The sequence below is a fragment of the Coenobita brevimanus genome, chromosome 16 (assembly GCF_032717465.1).
Source record: "Coenobita brevimanus isolate Jiangsu-jjx chromosome 16, ASM3271746v2, whole genome shotgun sequence".
Taxonomy (NCBI): Eukaryota; Metazoa; Arthropoda; class Malacostraca; order Decapoda; family Coenobitidae; genus Coenobita; species Coenobita brevimanus.
This window is the reverse complement of record NC_136969.1, coordinates 30,179,131-30,203,681: the sequence shown is the minus strand read 5'-3', so window position 1 is coordinate 30,203,681 and position 24,551 is coordinate 30,179,131. Positions and strand designations below refer to the sequence as shown.

The window sequence follows — 24,551 nt, the reverse complement described above, 5'->3', positions numbered from 1 at the left end:
GAATAAACATTGCAAATTTGTTTGAACATTTTAAAAAGTTAGCAAGAGGGAAGGGTATAATTCCACCTGAATAACTGACATCACTTTGAAATCAAGACCAACCAAACAATGCCTTTCTCACCCTAGGGGAAATATGGTTCAGAACACCCTAAATATTCTGTAAATCATTGTCTGTACACTCATGAGCTGTAATTCTTGCCCACCCTCTGTCCCTCCACTGGCTGGAGGGAAGACGAAGTCAGGATCCTACACCATTCACCACTGAAGTGATAGTTCAAAGCTTTGCTAGACAGTATTTTTATAAGTGTCATCATAAACTGTCACTCTCACAGTCATGTAAAGCTTCAAACAGCCACCTTAACCCGTTCATTCAGTTAATGTACTTTTTAGGTTATCCCTGCTGCTGCCAGATGACTTTAAACTTAAGAAAGGAATCTCTTACTCTATATGGTTTATTAAGCCCCCTATATTAATAAGGTTCTCCTCAGCAAAATAAAATTGTTTGGCGATATTAAGAATAAAATAAATTTACATCACTAGATTCAAGGAGCTAACAACAAAATATAGGTCTCCATTTATCATGAAGTCCTGGCTATACTTCCCTCCAGCTAGGGGTAGTAGTAGATGGTAAGCAGAAAATATAGTTCACAACTGTAACCATGTACAATAAGGTTTACTGCATTTTTTTAACAGGAAATTTAGTATCAAGAAAGAAAAATGGTTACCGAGTTCAGAGTTTATTTTGATATCTAAACAATAAACATTATCTATAAATCTCTTAAAATCCTCTCTTATACAGCATTACATGTATCTGACAGCCACTAAGGCAATAAAGTCAAGCCAGAGATCAGAGCACAAACATGTACTCTCGTCAACCAAGGAGGCTTTCTAGCACCTCTTCCTTATTAATTTATTTCTGCATATGGCAGGTTCATATTCTCTTGTATGTTATTTATGCAACTTGTATGCTAAAATTACAGGCATAAATGACAAACATGAGATGAGGGGAGTGTAATACGTAAAGTAAATTGCTAAGAAAGAGGTAATATGGAGCCTCTTTAGCCAATGAGATGACCTCAGGTGATTTACTGAATTACTGTACATGTATAGTGTTAGCATACCTACTTTTGATAAATGAAAAATACAGTATTATTACTGATAATGAAAATACATGATAATGATACAAGACATAATTCTGCTAAGTTACTAGTTTTTATAAATCAATAACCAAGGCAATGAAACTTTAAGCACTTCATTATTAAGCACTTATGATTCATGAACAAAAACCTTTATACATGACCACATGATAAACAAGCCCAATCTGCAGAAAAGTTCTAAACACCTTAGAAAATTTAATCTATTAATACCTCACCCCCATCCTTCTGGTCAAAAAATAAAAGGTCTGGATGATGATGCAAATTCTTGAAAAGCTGAAGGCTTAGAAATTATTTAACACTGATGAAAAAAAAAAAATGATGGAAGAGTTATACTTACACAGAAGTAACATAAAAAAAACAAATTAAATAATCTTAATTACTGTATATTTTATACCTGAATGACAAAAACAAGTGCAATAATTACCATCTTGATGAACCTTACCCAAAAACTCATTCAATAAGATGATGTCCTATGTCATACAGTTCTTGCAGCATAAAGATTTTATTCTGTTTAACAGGACCCTCATGCTAAAAGGGTACAGTAAGAGATAATTACCCACAGCTTCTACAGTATGATGCTGTTTTTTCTACTTTACATCTGCACCCATCCCCTTAGAATCTCTTCCCTACACTGTTTCTTTTATATTGTTCTTTTTATTTCCAAACACTCTGATTAAGCTTAAGAGAGGTTTTTGAACAGCAAGATACAGCTTTTTACAAACCAATCTCCCAATGAGATATCTCTGTTCATCTGAATAAATCACTTGATGATCACAAATGAAATATTCAGATTCAAGGAGTTGACAGCCTACCACTTGTTCAAAGGCAAAGCACATATTATTAACCCACTGTGTTTGGTGATGCACTTTTTATGGACAATTTTATTCAACTTATTGGAGATTTTTCAGACTTAAGGGGATAGAAACAGCCTTCATCAATCCCTTCATTATTAGAAACCTTTCTGAAGCTGAACTAAATCATCTAGTGATGGCACAAATGAAACTTAATCACTTCAGTGTGATTATGCAGCTTCTTTTAATCATTCTGCCTCCAGATAATTCTGTTAAGCTCAGGAAAGACTATTCACAGTAAAGGGGTTAGATACAGCCTTCATTAACCCTTTCTCTAACAGTAAATCCTTCAAATAAATTCACCTGGAGGTAGCAAGAACAAACTGTAAAAAGCTGTCATCAGACTGAAGGGGTAATAAATACATCAGACTGAAGCGCTAAACTCTATCAATAGTTCACCGGAAGAGGGCAAATAGCAAAGGCTACTAAGGATGCACTGCCTTGTCACAGGGTATGAAGGCAAGATGGTTTTACAGTCGTATTTTTGTTGACTAAGGAGTCTCCTTAACATCCCATCCTAACTTATATGCATTACTAATTACACCTTACTATCCTCCTCTGTGTTACTGAAATCACTCTAATTGCAAAATACATAATTAATGTACAAAAGGATATTAACCAGCCATATCCAATTATAAAATGGTTAGGAAGCAGTGCTAGGAAGCCTCCTTAACTGATGACAATACAAGCTTTGGCCTATACACACAACCTCACAACCAGAGCAGAAAGAGGTTCTGGTTTTAAGTAAGATACCTGGGCCTCAAATTACATAGAAAGCATGTTCAACATATGACCTGAAAAATATAAAATGAATTCTCCTATAAGCAAGGGCTCATGCCTACAAGTTAACAAACATGAGGAAACAAGTGGTTCAGATGAAATTTACTGCAGATAATGAAAATGTTTCACTCTATTACAACAGCCTTTTGGGATAAGTTAAAGGAACCAACGTACTAAAAAAAAACTGCTGAATCTTCAGTTTATGAGGAATCCTCAACTTGCAAATCTGTTGTTGTTGTTGACTGGAACCTGCATAATGTACTATGTCTTCTGGGCATTTCTGGGCAATGAAAGTCATGAGGCTTGGTCAGCTTACAAGCACAGTGAAACCTCGTTATAACAGGCTAATTTGTCGGAAAAGGAAGATGGTACATACTATAATTTGTCACATATGACATCCAATAGGGACCCACTAAACTGGACCTTAGGTCGGTGTATATGAAAAATGTTCCAGTAGGTACTCCACATAGGATACGTTATAAGACATCAATAAATCAGTACTGTATTGGTTTGGCCTGTGTTCCTTGATATATAACAGATCAATGAACAACACACAACTAACGCTGACCCTTGTTTCAGTAGATAATAATGAAAAAGAAGAGGACACAATGGATCTGGGTTTGGTATTTAACAAATCTGTCCATTAAGTTGCCAGATGTGCTCCCCACACCAGAACTTGGTTTGGTGTATAACAAAAGTTGTCTAGTAGGGTCATGGGGCCCATTGTATTAAAAATCCAGTATAAATGGGTCCATGAATGTGAGGTCTCACTGTACAGTACTAATATGAGACCACAGAGGCCGAAAGAAATCACAAGTTAAGCATGCTTTTGCTTTTTTTCTTGCACCTGAACAACCAGTGGCAAAGATTGTCATTTCATGATGAAACTGGCAGTTATATAAAATGAGTGAAAATGAAATGATATGAACAATAAATGAGATATATAAAGCAAAGACAAAGAAGAAAATGCTTCAATCAAATTATACTTCACAAAAAATCAGCTCAGTATTCAAGACAGTATGTTCCTATATTCTAAATATAAAAGTCTGCTAAACAAATGAAAGGAGAACTGTTACTCTCATTTCATCTTCACATAACAGTGGACAGTATAGTACAGTATGTAGAGAAGTAGAAGATTAAATAGCACAGGACAAGAACAACAACTTTCCTTATCCTTCTTGTCCAAAATCCTCGGTGAACTTGCGTAGTTTGTCCAAGTCCTCGTCATTGACTGAAGGTTTCGAGTCTGCCAGTGAACGCATCATGTCACGCTGTTTGGGATGAAAGGAAGATACAATTCACTATAGCACATTAGTTTTAACAAGACAAAGATCCCTATGCCTTTCAGCTAAGCTGATAGCCAAACTAAGGCAGACTGGAGGGCTGATTTGACTAGTAACTATGGAGATTTATTTTTGCTTCAAAACTAAGCACACTGAATTTGATGCAACCACAGGCTAGTATTCAAGTTGTGATAGTGGCATGGTTCCATCAAATAAAGCAAGGTGAATACAGTCTTGATCTATGAGTAACATTATGGACCAAATGAAAGAGGAAATTTGAATTTGATAAAGATGAGGAAATAAAGGAAAGGACCTCCAAAAGAAATGGATGAGGGCCAAAGGGATACTAGGAACTAACATAAACTTCACTTGGCTAGATCTATGAGAAGCATAAAGGATCAAATGAAAGATATACTCTGAATATGATAAAGATGAGGAAACAGAGGACACCATACGGAACAGACAAGAGATAGAGGATTGAATGTGTGAACTAACATAAGCTTCATTTGTCTTGATCTTTAAAATATCAAGGACCTAATGAACAAGAGAAACAGGATGTGATATGAAACAAAAATAAAGAAAGGACATTCAGCTGGAATGGATGAGATATGAAAAAGATCTGTGGAAATACTAAGAGTTTTATATAATCAACTGGTTTGAAAATGGTGGTGTTTGGCAAGAAATCTGATGGGAACATCAATAGCTTATAGAAGGTACGGCAGACTCTCTATTATAAATCATCACAATTTCCGTCCTATACCATTATCCAGTGTGACTTGGCTCTATTAAAAGAATATCCGGCTCAGAAACAGGAAGCAATCAGTGGTACTATGTATTTTTCGGCGGTAACATATACCATCCAGCTCAGACACAGCACCCAATCAGCTCACGGGCAGACCCTGCGACACACACCAGCCAATCGCAATGCACTGTGGGAGTGGCCCACCTGAAGCACCGAGTCAACCAGTGCCCTCTCGTTCTCTCCACTGGACGTCATATAGTGAAGATCTATCTGTGCCTTGTGCATTTGCAGCCCATGTAGTGGCTACTCCCCAATGCCGTGAATCAGCCTGTGGTCCCCCTTGCCTTGCTCATTGCTATAGTGCTATGACTTCCCTTGTGGCCCCTCAGTGCTCCATGCCCTACTGCTCGGACTACTGTACCCTAGTTCTGAATGACAGTACAATTATATTATGTACTGTATTACTGTACTATATGCACTGTATCAATGCTGTGGTGCACTTTATGCTTGATTTTAATCTTTACTCATGGGTAATACAGTATTGCAGGAAAGTTTTTATAAAGACAGAACGCTTAGGGTAGTGACATTATCCATCTCAACACCGAATAGATGGCCAACTGGGGGTACTGATGCAATATCCAGTGGGGGGCTTTGCTGAATGACACTAGATATTTGAGAGACAACTGTCTTTTTCAGCTCTTCCAAGAGCTGAAAAAGACAAGGTCCTCAAGAAGGGTTTGAAAGGAACCTAGAGTAAATGCTCAAAGTACCTGCCTTCACACAATCGCACTGATGTAAATTATTCCACTAACTACTTGTACAAACACCCCTACCTTCTGAAAGGAGGATGGCAGACATCAGGAAGAAGGCAGCTTCAACCTGCATCCACTGGGATCACACTCTGACAGGTGTGGGGCCAGAACAACAATCTAAAGCTTCATTTCCATCAACATACTGTATAATACAGTATTGTACTATGCTTCCACAGGCTAATTATACAAAAATATAATAACCAGCCAGTGCTATACCTCAATTTACTTCATTGTTACTGATAATGTACCTTTAACAAAACTGCATCCAGGATGTACTGTATGTTCTAAGGATATTACCAAACAACCAACCAATCTGATCCCCCTCCCCACCTATGCTTACTATATCTGAGAGCTCCGTATATTAACCCTCTCAATCTGGGCAACGTTCATTTTATTGTATTCTTGCTCTTACAAGACAAGCTTACTCAATTTCAGAGAGTCCCATGGTAGTGACAGAGTTTATGAGAGTCAGATAACCCCCCAATTTCTGCAAGTCTCTCTAAACCTGAATAAAACTGCTTGCATATAGTAAGAATTTAATTAGAAATACTATATGTCACCTGATTCAAGGGTTTCATCTATAAAGGTAGGATTAAATGTATCTTAGGATTTAGTTCCTGGAATGCTATACAGTACAGTACATTTTATCCATACTGTGTTAAGACAATGCTCATCTCCAAACTATTCCTGTCAAAATGAAAATCACAAGCATGTTGACTGATAACAATGGCCAGGCTCATATTAATCTACAATAAAGTACAGTCACGTCCCGTTATAAATTTGTTCACATCCATCCATCCATCATCCAATCCTACGTTGCCCCATGAGGAGCGTAGGAGCCTGGGGCTAGGCAAGTTGGTCCTGACATTTAAGATGAGAGTGACCAGCCTCACTCATCTCTGAGTGGCATTATATGAGCAATACACCCCAACCACCCCTTGGATATAAACCTTCACTGGCTCAATCCGACTGGAGTGCCATAGTTACCCACTAAAAACTGAAAAATAATTAACTAAAAGTTATACCCAGTTTCATGATAACGAAGGCAAAATTTGCTCATATGGTAACTGTGGTTGCTGTGTACAACCATCCAGTGTATACACGGTGTCTCTTGTGCATGCCAAGTCATACTGTATACTGTACGGACAGTAATTCATGCTGAAAAAACAGATATATAGTAATGCAATAATTAAAAGACATTCAGTATAGTACAGTATTTTACAGTAAAATATATAGCTACTGTATACTGTACTCATCATACTGTAGTACTACAAAGATTTTGTTGATTATTCTTATGTGGTCAGTGGCATGGAGAAGACATCAGGTTAATCACTTGATTATCTCCCACTCTTTCTTGAGGGATGAAATGTTCCTTGAGCGCCTGATAGGAGTGGGAGCCACACACACACATGCCAGCACAAAGGCAAGCGATGTAGGTCCCTGCAAATGCTCTGGTGTGGCAACAAAAGTCATGAATTCCATGACAAATTCAGCATGCACCTGCACCTGACAGCTTAAGTGAAGCAGGCAGGTTGGGCTATGCTCTGGCAGGCATCGTTTGTGATGCATGGATGGCAGGGAACTGCAGGCGGTTTGAAATATTCAGTTTCCCCGTGCACTGTCAGTTACTGTTGAAAAAAATGGATGTTGTTTCAATTAAGCCAAATTTTTGCTTTTCAGATAATGACATTTGTCAGCTTAACCCCTACACCGCGGGCACGTTTACCAATGTTTTGCGAGTGCCGCGGGGTTATTTGGGCTCCGACACACTCTCAAAAAATATTTGCCAAAAATCAGTTATTAGTCTTAGAATATTAAAATTACATATGCTTATGGCACAGACCTTCAGCTTTCTCCTGCAATGTTTGTTGAGCCTTCGTCGGTTACCGTAGGACTTGTGGAGACCTCTGAAGTTGGGTAACGAAGTCTCCACTTTACACTTCCCGACAACCCGTAATATGATTACCACAGCCAGATATTAACACTATAAACACTACTCTATGATTTTCAAGTAGTTTGGGATCCATACTCCAAAAAAAAAAAACTGTGAAAACAATGAAAATTACGAGCGCGTCTGACCGTCGCACTTGCGCTAGTTCGCTCTTGGTACTCTGTCATTTATTATTCATAAAACCCCTCACACTTTATATTTCTGTTCCTATATAACACTTACATATATCTACAGTCTTTATCCATAAGTTTCCTTCAGTAGTATTAGTTTATTGTCACTGTAGGGATTCAATTTCTTTCAGTAAAATACGCAGCATTCACTTTCTTGTCCTGTATACTAGCATTGAGAGTGAATGTCACTTTCAATTTCCCTCTCATAACTCACAGTATTCAGACATGCTAGAGTGAAACTTTCACTTTCATTACTCCTAGGGTATATACTCGTATTCTTATAATACTGTACTACTCATTTACATTTCTATTTACGTTCTCTATTTTATTTACGTTATTTAAATTTCTATTTTATTTACACTGTGTTATGCACTGTCACTTGAAGTAACTTATAAAACTATTTTCCACTGTTCATGTATATTTACATTCATTACTTTCACTTGCTGTTTACACATTACTTACACATTATTTACAATTCCACTTGCACTGTTTTACTCAATACAAAGATCGTAGTTACTCTTTTATCAATTGTCATCCCTTTACCTCTTTCTACACGAGGTTTAGTAGGGGGTAAAGGTCACAGGGCCCTTTGCATGGGGGTGAAAAGGCCCTAAAGCTAGCAAGAGCGAACAGACGTACCCCCACACTGGAAGATGAGAGTGAACTGATAAGGGTGGGCCGGGGTGGAGGCCTACCTAGGGAAAGCAGTACTGCCAACGTTCAGCCTCTTGACACAGCTATTTATAGCAAAGAAATGATTGGCAGGAAATCTAGACAATACATTATAAATTAGGTAGTTCCAGGTGAATGTAAATATCACTTAGGCTTCTCCCTTCCCTCCTTATATGTATATTTATTACGAAAATAGATTATACGGCATATTTCAAGGGGAAATAAACAGCGAAAATTAGCGAACGAGTGCAAGTGAAATGTTGTCAGGTGATAATTAGCCAATTCCAGGTGTATGGCACTCTCACTTACCTTATTTCTTTCTTGTATATATTATTTGGTATAAGAATAGGGCATAGGGCTTATTTCAATGGATGAAATCAGTGAAAAATTCCAGGGAAGATTTACTTAGCGTAGCACGGCCAGGCAGGCGAGAGGATAGGGTAATGGAGGGGGGGTAGGGAGGGGAGTCAAGAACGGGGAGAAATGGCTAAATTGTCAACAATGGATGGGAGTACAGATGAGATTAGGAGTGCTGACTGGTGTTGGACATTGGCAGTACTGATAGATGATACAAGCCCCCACTTGGAAGCCCGGGTGAATTCAAAATAACGCAAAATCACAAAAGCGACGCCCCGCGGTATGATCCCTTGCTCCCAAGCGTCACGAAAGTGACGCCCCGCGGTTAAGGGGTTAAAAGGCATCAGATAACTGGAGGATTACTGTTGCTGGTTTGGGCACTTGGTTCAGTTTCCAGTCCACAGAACATATCAGCTGTACCATGGCCAACTCAACAGGGGGATTCCTTAAGGAAAAGCAAGGCATAATTTAACTTAACCTGATCTGACTACTTACCATTGATACAACAGGCTCACACAGCTTATCCCCTGGCACCTGCTCCCAAGACATCTCCATGGCCCCAGGCTCACCAGGAGAACATGGTGTCAGGAGGTCATCCACTAAAACGTTGGGGTTATCACGAGATGGACCTCTCACATACTTGAAGTGCGTAGCAGTCTGAACTTTGCGCACTGGCTGCATTAGTGCATCACGAACCACAATGCTGATGTCTGCACCTGAGTAACTGTAAATAAGGTGAAGGACAGTTTATAATGATATAAAGGTAAAGCAGAGAAGGCTTAACCTAGCTCAGTCCAGCCAACACGCTGTTGTGGCCCCAGGCCTATCTGGATGTAAACCCTTCAGGCTGCAGGCAGGAACTACTGTTCTGGAGCTCACCATCTTCCTACCAAGAGCCTGAGAGAGAGATGAGGGAAATTTCATACAAGAAGAGTGCAGACACTAAATTACAGGTATATATGTGTCACCATGTGATGGCATCCCTCTCCAGCACCTCACCCAACCATCATGCTATTTAGTTGTTGTATCATGTTCATCTTCCTAACCCTGTTTCTCATGTTTATGTAGTAGCAGTAGTTCCCTAAGCAGTCTGGCTGGGGCTGTTCAGCCAGAATGCCTTGGAAAAACTACTACTACTACATAAACATGAGAAACAGGGTTAGGAAGATGAACATGATACGACTAAATAGCAAGATGGAAATATGAACATAAAAGTACTCACCCCTCTGTTTTTTTATGGAAATATGAACATGAAGGTACTCACCCCTCCGTTTTTTATACAAATATGAACATGAAGGTACTCACACCCCTGTTTTTTATGGAAATATGAACATGAAGGTACTAACCCCTCCATTTTTATGGAAATATGAACATGAAGGTACTCATCCATCCATTTTGTACTGTAATATGAAAATGAAGGTACTCATCCCTCCATTTTTTATGGAAATATGCACATGAAGGTACTCACCCCTCCGTTTTTGAACCTAAGTATCTAAAATCTTCTTCTGTAAGGCTGTGAGGGGTATCACCAAGGTTGAGTTTGAACATGAAGGTGCGAGCATGATCATCTGGCAGGGGGATATAGATCCGTTTCTCAAATCTTCTCCTGATGGCAGAGTCCAATACCCAAGGGATATTTGTAGCCCCCAACACAAGGACTCCATCATTCTGGTTACCCACACCTTGAAAAAAAAAAAAAAAATGATTCATTAGATATTCATCCAAATCTTGCAACATGCATGTCTGATTAATTATACCGGTATGCTTGTTGTGAGGACAACCCTGACTAAACACGGTTTGGTATGGACTGAAGCAATGTTTCTATAGCTGAATGTCCTTGCTAACACCAACCACACTTGTTGGCAGTGAGCTCAGCCTTCTCTTCAAGGCAGAGAGAGGATAACAGTCATGAGAATGCCTGAAAGGAACCTCACCTTGCATCTGAACCAGGAACTCTGTCTTAATCCTCCTTGCAGATTCACTCTCCTGCTCCGACCTGGATGCACACAGAGAATCCACCTCATCAATGAATATAATGGAGGGCTTCTGTTCCCGGGCCATTTCGAACAAGGTCTTGACATGTTGCTCAGACTCTCCTAGCCACTTGGAAACCAGGTCAGCTGAGGAGACACTGAAGAATGTGGAATTGTTGGCTTCTGTTGCAACTGCCTTTGCTAAGTAGGTCTTACCTGTTCCTGGTGGCTGCAAAAATAAGGACAACAGAAAATTATGCTTACTTCTACAGCAAGAATTACTGTATAATCCCGTATGGAAAAGTATATTCAGAAAATATAACAATTTTTATCTAACTTCAACCATCTTCAGGTATGTGGGTATAGTTCTTTCATTTGGACAATTCACAGCACAGTGAAATCCAGACATTACCTATATAATCATTGAAAAAAGTTTTTAACAAATATACAACACTACTGAAATCAATTCATTTTTAACAATATATTATGATGGTACTGAATTTCATATGCTGACCCTTTCCGCCTTATTTCTACTCACTAATATCGGACTACGAGCATTTTATTCAGCTTCAAAGACCCCCCACGTGGTAATGGGGTTTATCAAAGTTATATCTAACCCCTCCAATCTGGACCAACCTCCACAGCTGAACAAAAATATCAGTTGATAACTTAAATGGAAAAAATATTATATCCTCAAGCTGACGGGGCTAACTGCTTCACCGACAAATCTCACCCCAAACAATAAGATGCCTCTCCATGCCTGCCTCTTGCCGGTAAACATGTGTGGGAACTTAATAGGCAAGATGACAGCCTCCTTCAGAGCTGCCTTGGCCCCCTCCAGTCCAGCTACATCATCCCAACTGACGTTGGGTTTCTCAGCTACAATGGCACCCTCCATTTTTGCCTCCATTTTCTTCTTGGCTGGGTCAGAGTCATCATCCGAGTCCGAGTCTTTACTACCCTTCTTCCTGTACAGTGGTGTGATAGAATAAAGAAATGCATGCTTTATAATTTGTTGTTTGCAGATGAATTCAAGCAGTATTATTATAAACATGGGGCGAGTTCTAACCCTTCAATCCAGTAACATATTTTTCATTTTATTTTTGCAATCTCTAGACAAATTCATTCAGTTCAGGGGTAATTTTTGGAGTTTGTGGGGTCAGGTACAAACTAACACCAGTTCCTTCACTACCAAGGGATTCTCCTTGTTTAGCAAAATCATCTGATGTTAGCAAGCATCAACCAGCCAAACATATCGCCTGAATTTAGGAGGTTAAATATTACAACTTTTTACATACAAATGTTATTGTACAATGGATGAAACTGGTAAAATATTTTCACATTTAGCAATGGAATTTTAACAGGCAATTAACATAGGTTCTCATGAAGAATCTTTGTCATACTCTTCACACTAATTTGGTTGTGAAATGTTTCCTGGTTGTATGGATGATGATAAAGGTAGAAACAAGAAGTCGTATACACAAGTAAATGAATACACAAGTTTATGAATATAGTTCCAATTGCAAGGTGTTCTTTTGAGTTTATTCTTGGTGCTACCTCAATAGTTTATTAGACTTAAGAACAGTTTCTCATATGCCAATGGATTTATAAAGGCTACAACTATCTTCTTACTCTACTTCTTGCACAAGGGTGCAATAGTACCTCCTTTCCATTCCTCAGACATTCTTCCTTCTATTGGCTAATCTACAGTTTATTGCTAGAGTCTATAACTAACCTGCCTCCCGATGCATTTCTCTGGTAACACCATCCACTACTGAAGCCCTACCTGTCTCCAATTTTTTCACCCTACTGCTCTACTGATCTCTCTTTCCACATTCACTCTTACTCCCTCTGGTCTAATCCCCTGCAGATATGATACCACAGCATCTCTTTTACTGATCATACTCAGAAACTGACATTTTTTTCTTCATATATTTGATGAGTCTTTTCTCTAACAAATTACATCTTTACCAATTACACATAACATTCAAATCTCTCAGAAGCCTAATCATTCACAAACACTTAATCACTGTTTGCTTCAGTTGCTTATCAACTTAAATACAGAATACATCTATTACCTCTCAAACAGCCTTTCCTAAACTCATTTTACTCTAACCTGGCCTAAATTAGTCACTTTTCCACCTTGACTGCTGATCTGTAACAACAGGTCAACAATAAAATACACATACATGCAAACACCCACATAAGCATGCATACACAAGCATACACACACACAAAAGCTACAGAAAGGATGCAAAACTGCAGCACTGTCTTTTCCTGAAAATGAACTATTTGAAATACAAACCGTACATGGACAAAAATCTGGGTAAAGTTAAGGTAAATGACTACTGTTGATGTTTGTTCATGCCTACCCAATACCTGCCACAGGGTCTGTGTGTCCTCAGTATCCCCATTATAAGCTTTCTCCAAAACTTTTCCACAGGCCATAAATACAGCATACAGCTCACTATTGGTCTCCAGTTCCAAAAATACTTCACACTGCTCCTTAGTGAATTCCTGATCCTTAAGTACTGCAAACAGCTCACTAGAGGTCTCCATATCCATAAATACGGAATATGACTCACTACTGGCTTCCTGGTCCTTATATACTGCATTGAGCTCACTGCCGATGTCCTGATCCATAAATACTGCACACAGCTAAGTACTGGCTTCCTGGTTCTTAAATAATGCATACAGCTTATTATCAGTGTCCGGATCCAGATCCATAAAGACTGTTTAAGGCACTCAACTGGCTTCCTGGTCCAAGAATACAGCACAGAGCTCACTAATGGCTTCCAAATCCATAAAGATTGCCAACAACTCATTACAGGCTTCCTGGTCCTGTAATACTGCACCCAGCTCACTAACAACCTCCATATCCACATACACATCAAACAGGTTCCCAACCTTCTCATCCATCTATAATCAAGAATGGCAAATGAGATTAACCTATGGCATACAGTTTAGCCTATGGCATTGAGCTTTCAGTACTGCATATTAGAATGGAATCATTGTGAAATTAGGAGATGGCAAAAATAATCTGAAAAAGATAACTCAGTACTGAAGGTTAGCAAATAAAATGTCTGCCAAAAAAAAGGGGAAATATAACAAAGCCTTACCATACAGTATTTATGAATAGTTGACAAAGTAATCCCCTCCTCATCCAATAACAACTTACCCTGAATTGCCCTCCCCTGCTTTGACTGGCTTCTTCTTGTTCTTGCTTTTATCAATGTATTCCTTAAGTTTCTCTGCCCGATCAAGGTATTGCTTGCACTTGCCTCGGATGCTTTCCTTTGCTCGTTCATTAGGAACCTCATCTGTCACCAATGGTATAATGTTTAGGCACTTCAGTCCTATGATCCATCTTTATATTTTATCTTTTCTTACTATGACTAAACAATTTCATTCAACCTAGGATGCACTTTTTTAACTGAAGGGATAAATAAAGCCTTAATTAACCCCTTCATTATTAACAACCAATCATAAGTTGGATAAAAACATCTGACAGCATTATGAATGAATTGAAAAGGATGTCACCCAGATTCAAGAGATTAAGCACTTCAATCTGATGACATATTTTTAAATTTAATTTTTGCTATCACTTGACATTTAATTCGACATCTAGAGTGAAGGGATTAATGAGCAACTATATTACATTCTTTCAGTTTGAAAAGTCCCTCCAAAGCTAAATGAAACTGCCTAGTGGTGAAAACAGCAGAAAATAAAAATACTACATCAAAGTTAAGTGGTTAACATATTTTACTGAATTAATTTAGTCATTCTTCATTTAATGCTATATTAATGTTCTTGGCCAAAGCCATACAGCAGATTATATGGATCCAAAGATAAAGACATGCATAAAACTGTACAAACTCAATCATACTAAGATAAGAACACAGCAATCCAAGTGAAAATAATGTAACAGCTACCAAACCAAATGACTGTAAGATTATAAAAGATATACTGTACCACAGATGAAACTGTACTATACTGTGCATCAAACCTGCAATGTTTCAGATATCCTGCAACCCATTATTCAAACTATCCTGTCACCTATTCCAGGTTTTTCAAAAATAATACTGGTATACAATAACAATGGAATGTACTACCATGTTTATCATCATCCCATCCCATTTCCCATATTCACACACACTGCTGAGATCTAGATGATGACTTCTTCATCTCTGTGGAATCACAAATCAGAGGAGAAAGGAAATTTTGGGTACAGTTGCTGACATAAATACTGATTCATTTCACAGAAATAAATAACATATACTGGAAGTGGGTAACGACTTTTGAAACCCAGTGTTGCAGTCCTTGGAGCCCCAAAACTTTTCAGAATAACCTATCATGTTAGTTTTGTAACTGTGTGACTATACAGGTAATGTGAAACAATGCTGTTGTCTACAAATGTATGAACTCTTCCCTTCCTGAACCATGTGAGATAGGAGGCAGTTGCCTTTCTTAAGTGCTGAACAGCCATACTTTCATCCCAATACAAAGTGGGGTTTCATGCCCCACTCCTTTATACATTAGCAGGCATTCTTGACACGTAAAAAGCCAGTCCTTGGATACAGTACCACAGTTCTCTTTGAGAACAATCCTTCACACAGATGGCCTTGTTTTATTTTTGCCACTCAGTGAATAATGGCTATCCATCTTTCTTTCCCAGTGTTTGCACAGTGGGGTCTCCAGTATGTGAGAATATGGTCGACAAAATGCATCGCATACTGGAAACTTTGCATATCAGAAGCTATTGAATCAATGGAAATAAATGTATATGGTCAACACCTCACTCTACCTTTGTCATTTACAGCATTTCCCCATTACTGACTATCATTTTAAGAAAGACTTTTATGCAATGATAATTGAACTGTGAATGCAGTGTGATCAGTTGCACTCCAGCTGTACAACTGAGGGATTAGCAACCTTACTGCACTCATCCACTTGCTGGCCTTCTTAAGTCTTGATGGTTCATAAACTCTGCTCCTTGTTCTTGAGAATGTTCCTCATTGTTCATTCACCTAAGCCGAGTTCACATCCAATGTATGAATTTCTTTTACAGGTACCCTGCTCATTCAACTCTATAACCTTCATTTTCAACTCCAAAGAGATCCTCTTATTCTTAGAATGAAGCAATGGGACAACAATGTAACTAGTGAGCAAGAGCAGGTCTTGTACTAAAAACACAACCACATGCGAGTGTGGCATGGGCAGACACAGATTGAGAGTCTTGAGACTTGGCTTGATAGATGCCATGAGGAAGGAAAAGGGTGGGAAACCGATCAGCCATCTGGTGGTGGCTTCAGATACTACCATTCTGAGCATGAACACCATTTTTCCCTTGCTTTCAGACAACAAATTTGCATTTTAAAATCACATTTCACATATTGAAACATTTATTTTTTTCCCGAGTCAAGTTCGCATACTAGGTGTCTTGCATATTGAGATCCAGCATATTGGGAGACCCCACTGTATATCAGTTTTAAAAAATTCTTCCCATGATAATACCAACCCCAAGAGGAGGGAATGGTACTATGTATGTATGTCACATAAAGAACAGACATGGAACACAAATGAATACTCTGAATCAGTAGCTACAAAATATGAGTACTATATACAGGCCCATACTTACATTTCATTGCATGTAGGAAATACTCAACAGCTGATTCGTACAATCGGAGTGCTTCAGCATAGTTTTTGTTTTTGTCTTCCTCTGTTGCCTTTGTCACTAAGTCTATTGCTTTCTGGAAGAGTTTAACAGCTATTAGAATGATAACCTCAGCATGCATCATGTACCTACAGCCAAATTCACAAGTTCATACAACAGGTGGAATGTTGTGTAGCATACCGTATACTTACAGGTAAGTTCCTGCAAGGCATCATCATTAGAAGTTTTCTGTCATCATCATCATCATTTCTGATGTCTCCTGGGAACCCCTTGATAGGATGTGCAAGGCAGAACCACTTCCAGACTACTTTATTCTCACATATCTCTTACACTCTCTCAAACATTCCTCTTCCTCTTCTCTCATTCTCACCAGTACAGTAAACTGCTCTACTCTCTTCGTCCATACCACATCAAGTCTCTCTCTACCAACACAGTACAAGTACCTGAATGTCATGAACTACCTCTTTAATGCAATTAGATTATAAAGTTACTTCAGGTTTCTCTATGTACTGTAAGTGCAAAGTCTCTGTACCATGAACTACTCAACTGTGCTGAACTCAGAGACTGAGCTATTGCCGTAACCTAATTTAAAATACTTCAAACCGCCACCTTACTCTAATTTCTAGTACAGATTTACATTGATTTGTATGACGTGGTAATGATAACATGTAACTCTTTCACCTCAAGGATGTCATTTTTACCTTATCCTTGCTATTTCCAGATAATTTATTCTGTTCTGGACATTTTTTTTTTTTACTGTAGGGATAAGATAAACCCTTCATTAGCCCCTTCACTTCCAGGGGCTTTCCAAAGTTGAATAAAATCACGAGATGATAGAGCTACAAAAAGGACATCTCTGTAATGATAGGGCTAAGTGAGCTTTGTCACAACAGGATGCTACTCTCAAATTTCCCTTTTACACTTCCTGCAAAGATCAGACAATCTACACAAAAGATGCAAATAAGCAGGTACTTTCCATTTCCCCTCTTAAACTTCAAGTAGAGCTTACAGTACGGTATCCACACAAAGGATGCAAACAGCTTTCTTTCACTGTCTCTTGTGTGCTGAACAGAACTATGACTGAAATCAGAAATACCGTGAACCGGGGTGACTTCGGACGATTTTGAAGGTTTTTTCATCCTGACACAATTTATTTTGGCCAAAATACTGATGTTAAGTATTACATACGTAGGTGAGCCAATAACCTTTCAGTATCTAACAGCTAGATAATCTCAGTATCTCCATATAGACGTAGTAAAATATTTTATAGGTGTCCGAGGTCACCCCGGACTGGGGAGACTTCGGACAGCCTTGCGGTGACCTCGGACACTCGGACACTCATTAGAAATGCACTGAAATGGGCCCCTAGTAGCTCAGCTGAATGTTTGGACAGCTCTGGGGGGTCTTTGGACACTGCGCGACTTTTAAAAAAATTGCTGAAAAAAATACAAAAAAATACAGAAAAATTACAATAGTACAGTGATATATAGCAAAAATAGATGAAAAAATAAATTTTTCATTGACTTACAACCCCAGTTTAGTTGATTATACATATACATTATAGGGAGTACATTCCCACACTATGCGCAGGTTTAAAGGAACGATTGTGACTGACAGGACGGTTTAAAGCGTGCCGGCTAATTAAAGGGAACTTGGAATGGAGGCACAGAAGATAGGGAAGGAAAGAGCTAAAGAGTGAAGGAGCTTGGAAAGGAATGAGAGAAGGAGCTTGGGAAGGAGAAACAGGAGGAGTTAGGAATGGAAGGGGGGAGTAGATGAGGAACAAGAGGAGGGAGTGGAGACAAACTATAAGGATATCATACTGGTACCATATGGTAACTTAAATAATATGTGTTCTCTATCTATCTATCTATCTATATACCTAGGCTGCTTCCCCCAAGGAAAGGGAGGTAGCCGAGACAGGACGACTCACTCTCCATTTACTCATCCATTCAAACACATTCATTCGCATCTTAGCCCCAAAGGGGAGAATGGACAGATCCTCACAGCACCACACCGCACAAGGGTCAACTGCGCAATGCAATCAGTGACATCCGCAGCAGGGCCCGACAGCAGAACTGGTTTACCCCTGCCACATCATAATATACCCATCCCCTTACCCGCACCTGACCTGACTAGCTGATCAGACCAAATGCGGGAGAATATCCCCTCAGGGCTGCGTCATCACTTATTCATTCACAATTTCTCTCCATTTATTTCTGTCACGCACAGCCACTCTTCCTTGCTCAACAGACATCCCTCTCGCATCCAGCGCTCTCTTCACACTGTCCATCCATCCTATTCGTGGTCTTCCTCTCAGCCTTACACCTCTCACATCAGATCTAGTTATCTTTTTCACCAATCGCTCATTATCCATTCTCTCCATATGCCCAAACCATTGCAACACCCTCTGCTCAACTCTACCAGCCATCTCCCGAACAACTCCAGTTCTCCTTCGCACTTCATCATTTCGCACTCGATCCATACGCGTCACTCCACACATACTCCTCAGACATCTCATCTCCATTACATTCAAACTTTTCCTCTCTGCTACACCCATATTCCATGTTTCAGCCCCATATAATGCAGTCGGTACCACAACACCCTCATACAGCCTTCTCTTTACATCCATTCTAAGCGAACGACATCTAAACACTTTTTTCATTCCTCCCAGCACCTTTCCTACTTCATTTATTCTAAACTTCACTTCTGCATCTATTCTTCCATCCACAGCAACATGTGACCCTAGATATTTAAAACAATCTACCTCCTCAAGCAACTCACCATTCAAAACTACATTCATCCCCCTACCATCTATCAACCTCGTACACTTTACTCTTATTCTCATTTACTTTCAATTTCCTCCTTTCACACACCCTTCCAAACCCCTCTACCAACTGTCTCAATCTCTCCTCTGAATCAGTCACCAGTGCAGTATCATCTGCAAACAGCAGCTGCTTCAGATTCCACTCTCCTCCATGTGTTCTCACATTGCACAAAACCAATTAAACTAAATAATATCCCTTCTCAGACTAGAAATGTGACATAAATACCCGGTACAGAACGAATGCCATTCTATGAGATCACAGTGACTTACTGTGGCCATGAATTAACATAAAGATTGAAAATCATATCTTCTCCTTTTACAAGAACAGACTAGAAATATGACAAGAATAAGGCACAATAACTAGAAATATTACAACAAAGTGAACAACTGGAATTCTAAGAGATCACACAATGACTTACTGTGGCCATGAGGTAACATCTAGATCAAAAATCATACGTTCTCGTTTGTCCAGGATTGGCTCCTGTACGTACATTACTATGTCTGACTCGTCTATGGCACACATTTCATCACCTGGAACATTAGAAGTTACAAACACATTCTTTGTACCTCTTACATGTTTTAAGAACCTAACTTTCAATGTTTGTACATCAATGACAATAGCAACAAAATACTTCCTCCTCTTTCCTGTCTCATCTGAAAGTTGTACAATCACCCAGTCATGTAGCTTAGGATTACGTGTTGGGCCTACATCTGTCTCTGCTGTCTCAGTTGTAGTTCTGGTACCAGTACCGGTACCAGTACTTGTTACTGTTGCCTGCGTCATAGCTGTCCCATCAGTGCTGGTACTTGCCTCTAATTCTTGTGTCTCAAGTGTCCCATCATTACTTGCCCCTGCTGCTTCAGGAGAATCTTCTTCTGCTTGATTCACTGGCTGTATTTGCAGGTCCTCACCATCCATATCTATGATAGGGAGCTCTACTTCACTAAGTATTGCAGCAGTACCGGTACCAGTATTGGATGACTCAGAATCTGTGCTTACAGTTCCCTCTTCTCTCATTTTCCTTAGTTGCTTAGCTGTTACACTCTTGCCTGCAGGCACTTTTAGTTTCCTCTTCCTCTGGCATGATTGCTTCTTTCCATATCGCATTTCCGATAGAACACTGACCAATGACTCATCAAAATGTGATGCAAAATCACTACCGGTACTACTGGCACTTGAATTTCTTGCAGGTACATGTGGGGTTGTTGCATAACCCGAGGTAGATGCTTGAGATGAGGCATTGGTACTGGTACCGGTATCAGTGTTAATCTCTGAAGTAACAGTGGTACCGGTATCAGTACCGGAATCAGTGTGTTGTGGTAGACGAGCTAGTACCTCCTGTCGGTTAAGTGGCGTTATCCCACACTTGCGAAAGCCATTCATGATATTCTTCATAATATTATCACTTATTCTATTGAGCAGTTGTCCTAGAAGCTTTGGGAACTCTGATTTTGGAAGGGACACACTTCTTCTTCCAATACTTGATGTTTTGAATTCACTTAGAATTTTACGCCAATGAGTTTTCACTGCACGGAAGACAGCAACATCTAAGGGTTGGGTGAGATGTGTAGAATTGGGGGGCAATAAAACAAAATCAATGTTGTGCTCCTCACAAGCTTCCACAACAGACAGAGAAAGGTGGCTAGCTAAATTATCCCCTATGAACACTACTTTGCCGTCCTGACTTTTTGCATGAGGTAATCCAACTTTAAAGAACCAGTCCTCAAACGTATTACTGTCGAACCACCCGCTCTCTGTCCTGTTGTATCGCACATTTGAAGGGCCACCTTCTGTCCAAGTGTCGTACAAGTTTACTCCCTTGTACACCACATATGGTGGAAGCATCTTTCCAGATCCGGAACAAGAGAACATGATGGAGATGTTGGATTTTGTGTGGTTCATTACCCTCTCTGGATATCTGGTACCTCGGCGAACTAAGATTTTCTTGTTTCCTGGGTCATCAGAGAGATTGGTTTCATCATAGTTAATGATGTTACTAGGAGGCACATCTTTCAGTGTTTTTTCAAGATTATCAAAATATTGATTGATTTCAATTGGACCGACTTTAGCACGTGCAACTTTCATATTTTGAGATACCCTCTGAGCCAGTTTGTTTTTGTGGCGCAACAGAAAACACGAACTCCAATCAGTTCCAGGAAGATTGTTCTTGAAGCGTTTCACAGTAACCCCACGTTCGTCTAAGTAGCACTTTATTAACATTCGCAGTTCAATAGTGTCAATAGGCAGACCCCATTCTCCCAGCGTAATGACTCGGTTCACAATATGTAGTTCTTCTTCTGGAGTAAAGACAGTTTGTCCACCTGGTTTTTTTACATGTTTCTTTGTTATATAGTCATGTAAAGTACTTTTAGAAACATCATATTTCTTAGCAGCCTGTCTGACACTTAACTTTCCATCACATACATCTGCACTAGCACACTCTAAAAGGCTGCCACGGCGTTCCACTGTATAGTGTCTTCTACCATCACTGGTAGATACACTCACTCTCTTGTAATTTCGAGGCATTGTGGCTTAGTTCATCTCACACTTCATCTGTTATATAAATGCAAAAACAAAGATAAGCATGCAGACTATGTACATTGTACAAAATATGTTTTATTACATATAAAAAAAGCAAATTAGATATGCTGTCTGACCTCAACCCTTTAAATATCCATTGTCCGAAGTCACCCCTTTAAATCCCAAAAATGCGTACACATTCACTCATGTCATGTTTACATACATTTAAAATGCAGATTTTAACCCTTTCTCTGTTCCAATCTTCAAGTTAGACATTAAAGTAAACCTCTAAATGTGTATAAGCGTGCGGTTTGTTATGATTCGTTCACACCAGACCAAGTTTTCCCGTATTCATTTTTTCACCAAAAAATAGCATTGTCTTTATTACAATATATTCACCAGTGGAACATAATATTTTAAAAAGATAATTATACATAACATTTTACAAAACCTATGCAACATTATCCCGTTTAAAGATATACGATATCTTTCTTCATTTAGCAGCCGCGTAGCATTTAATCTTTTTATGCAAATTTCGTCTGAAGCCACCCCGTGTCTGAATTCACCCCGGTTCACGGTACTGTACATACTGTACAAGTATATTTTTTGCTCATACTTTCCTTGGGAAACATCCCTACAAAATATAGGCAAAATTAACCCCGTACGGGATTATGGCATCTGGCAATAGATAGACAGATAGACAGAATTTCTATTCCAAGACAATGATCAAAATACCTTTCACTAATGCCAAGCTTTGAACCAAAGAATGTCAAGGTTAAGGCCACAAAAGTGCCAAGGTTAAGGCCAAAGAATTCCACAATTAAGGTCAAAATCTATTGCCAGACACATTAATCTCATAAGGTGTGGCCACAAACAAATTGCCTCCATGTCGCCCGGTTCCCCGCAATTTCACTGCCCTGTTCCCAGCTCACACCCCTCTCTCTCATATACCATGCCTCTCCACTCCATCCCTTCATCATATCCTTGGCCTCCCCCTCCCTCTCCCCCCCTCTACCTCACTCACATTCACTCTCCTCCTTAGTCTCTTGCTCTCCATCCCCTCAACATGACCAAACCACCTCAATGTATTTCTTCTAATGCTTTCTATTACATCCATATCCACACCACAACGCTCCTTCACTTCCTCATTTGTCAGTCTGTCTCTACATGTAACACCACATTCACTTCTCAAATACCTCATTTCCACTGCTTTCACTCTCGACTTGTGTCCTTCCAACAAGGTTCAAGCTTCACTTCCATATGTTAGAGCCGGTATCACAATACTGTACTGTTATGCAGCAATTTTTTTATTTCCATGAACACTTCTCAGTTTCCTATCACTGCATTCAAAGAACCAGCAACCTTTCTTCCTTGTTGTACCCTTTCAAGTACTTAACCCTCCACTCTTCCATCCTTACTCATCACACTACCCAAGTACTTAAATGCACTTACGTTTTCCAATTCCTCATCATCCAACATCACTGTATATCCAGTGACTTCATTTCTCTCGAAGACCATAACTTTACTCTTCCCTACATTCACCATTTCCATTTCTTACACACTCTCTCAAACTCATTCACGAAGCCTTGCAGTTCCCCTTCATCTTCACCTAACAATACAGTATCATCTGCAAACACCAGTAGCTACAGGGAGTTTCCAAACATTGCCCTCTCTCATTGAAGCTACTCCAACATCCACTGCCCTGCCTTGTATCTCTCTTATAACCCCATCCATCCATTTAGATTGAACAACTATGGAGACATGGGATCTGGGTAGGTTAATGCCTACAACATCCTGTCATAAATTCCAAAACCTTAATATTTCAATAATGAAAATGGGCTTTTCTATTGGTGGTTATGTTATTTGTTCTATTTTCATCTTGACTAAATTCATATCACAAATAACTTTCCGGTATTTTCCCATCACCGCCATCACCCCGAGACAGGGGGTATCACGACTGATCTATGGATTATTTCCAAAAGGAATGACTTTCAAAATCAAATAACTGAGATAAAAAGGTATTAGATAAACATAACTTCATTGCTGGACTCATGCTGTGGTTTCTGCTAAACATCAACCTAAAAATTCATCATCCTGCTTCTTTTACCTAAAATCATGGCAGTTGTCTTGGATAGACTAGATTTATCCATAAAATTACACAAATTTCTGTTGATTTGAATATTCTAAAAACACAAATACCTGCAAAGTGAAACAGGGTAATCTCCAGTAACTACTCATGAAAGCCATACATATAATTTTTTCTAAGATTAGGACAACGGCACATTCTCTGGCTTTCTCAGTCTTAATAGGTTATGTTAGATTTGAGTGTGTGCTATCCATAAATATGGGTGTGCAATTTAACTTGAAATCTGCCTGAAAGTTACACAATCACATCCCAATATGATGTCATTTTCTTAACCTTTACCGAGCAATCATGTGGGTGTTGAAGGATTGGCACCAAATGATTATCTGGTGAAAACTACCAAAACCGATAAATAAAAAACGCCATTCAACCAACAGTACAGAAAACCAGGTCATTCACAACTTTTTTTTTTTTTTTACGGTTTGTAAATAAATCCTGTGGTATTCCGAGAAAATTTGGTGGTGTAAAAGATGTGCGGCGAACATATTTCAACACCCTAAAACAATGCTATGCTAACGCCTTACTGAGAACTAGGTTTGTTTTACTGCACTGTTACTTTGGACAATGAACCCATACCTGTAAGGCTGAAGTTTGGGCCATAGTTAAATGTCTCTTTACTTGTGAACCTGAATCACTTG

At 39.2% G+C, this 24,551-nt stretch overlaps 1 protein-coding gene across 1 annotated transcript; it reads right to left on the bottom strand.

Moving 5' to 3' along the window:
* Positions 1–721: 721 nt before the first annotated feature.
* Vps4 (vacuolar protein sorting 4) lies at positions 722–24,551 on the bottom strand. Its single transcript, XM_080265797.1, has 8 exons — positions 24,490–24,551; positions 16,387–16,498; positions 13,927–14,068; positions 11,482–11,716; positions 10,710–10,977; positions 10,244–10,457; positions 9,271–9,499; positions 722–4,059 (listed from the first exon to the last, which is right to left on the bottom strand). Exons 1-8 carry the CDS (start codon positions 24,511–24,513, stop codon positions 3,958–3,960), a joined length of 1,326 nt encoding a protein of 441 aa, XP_080121923.1. The 5' UTR covers positions 24,514–24,551; the 3' UTR covers positions 722–3,957.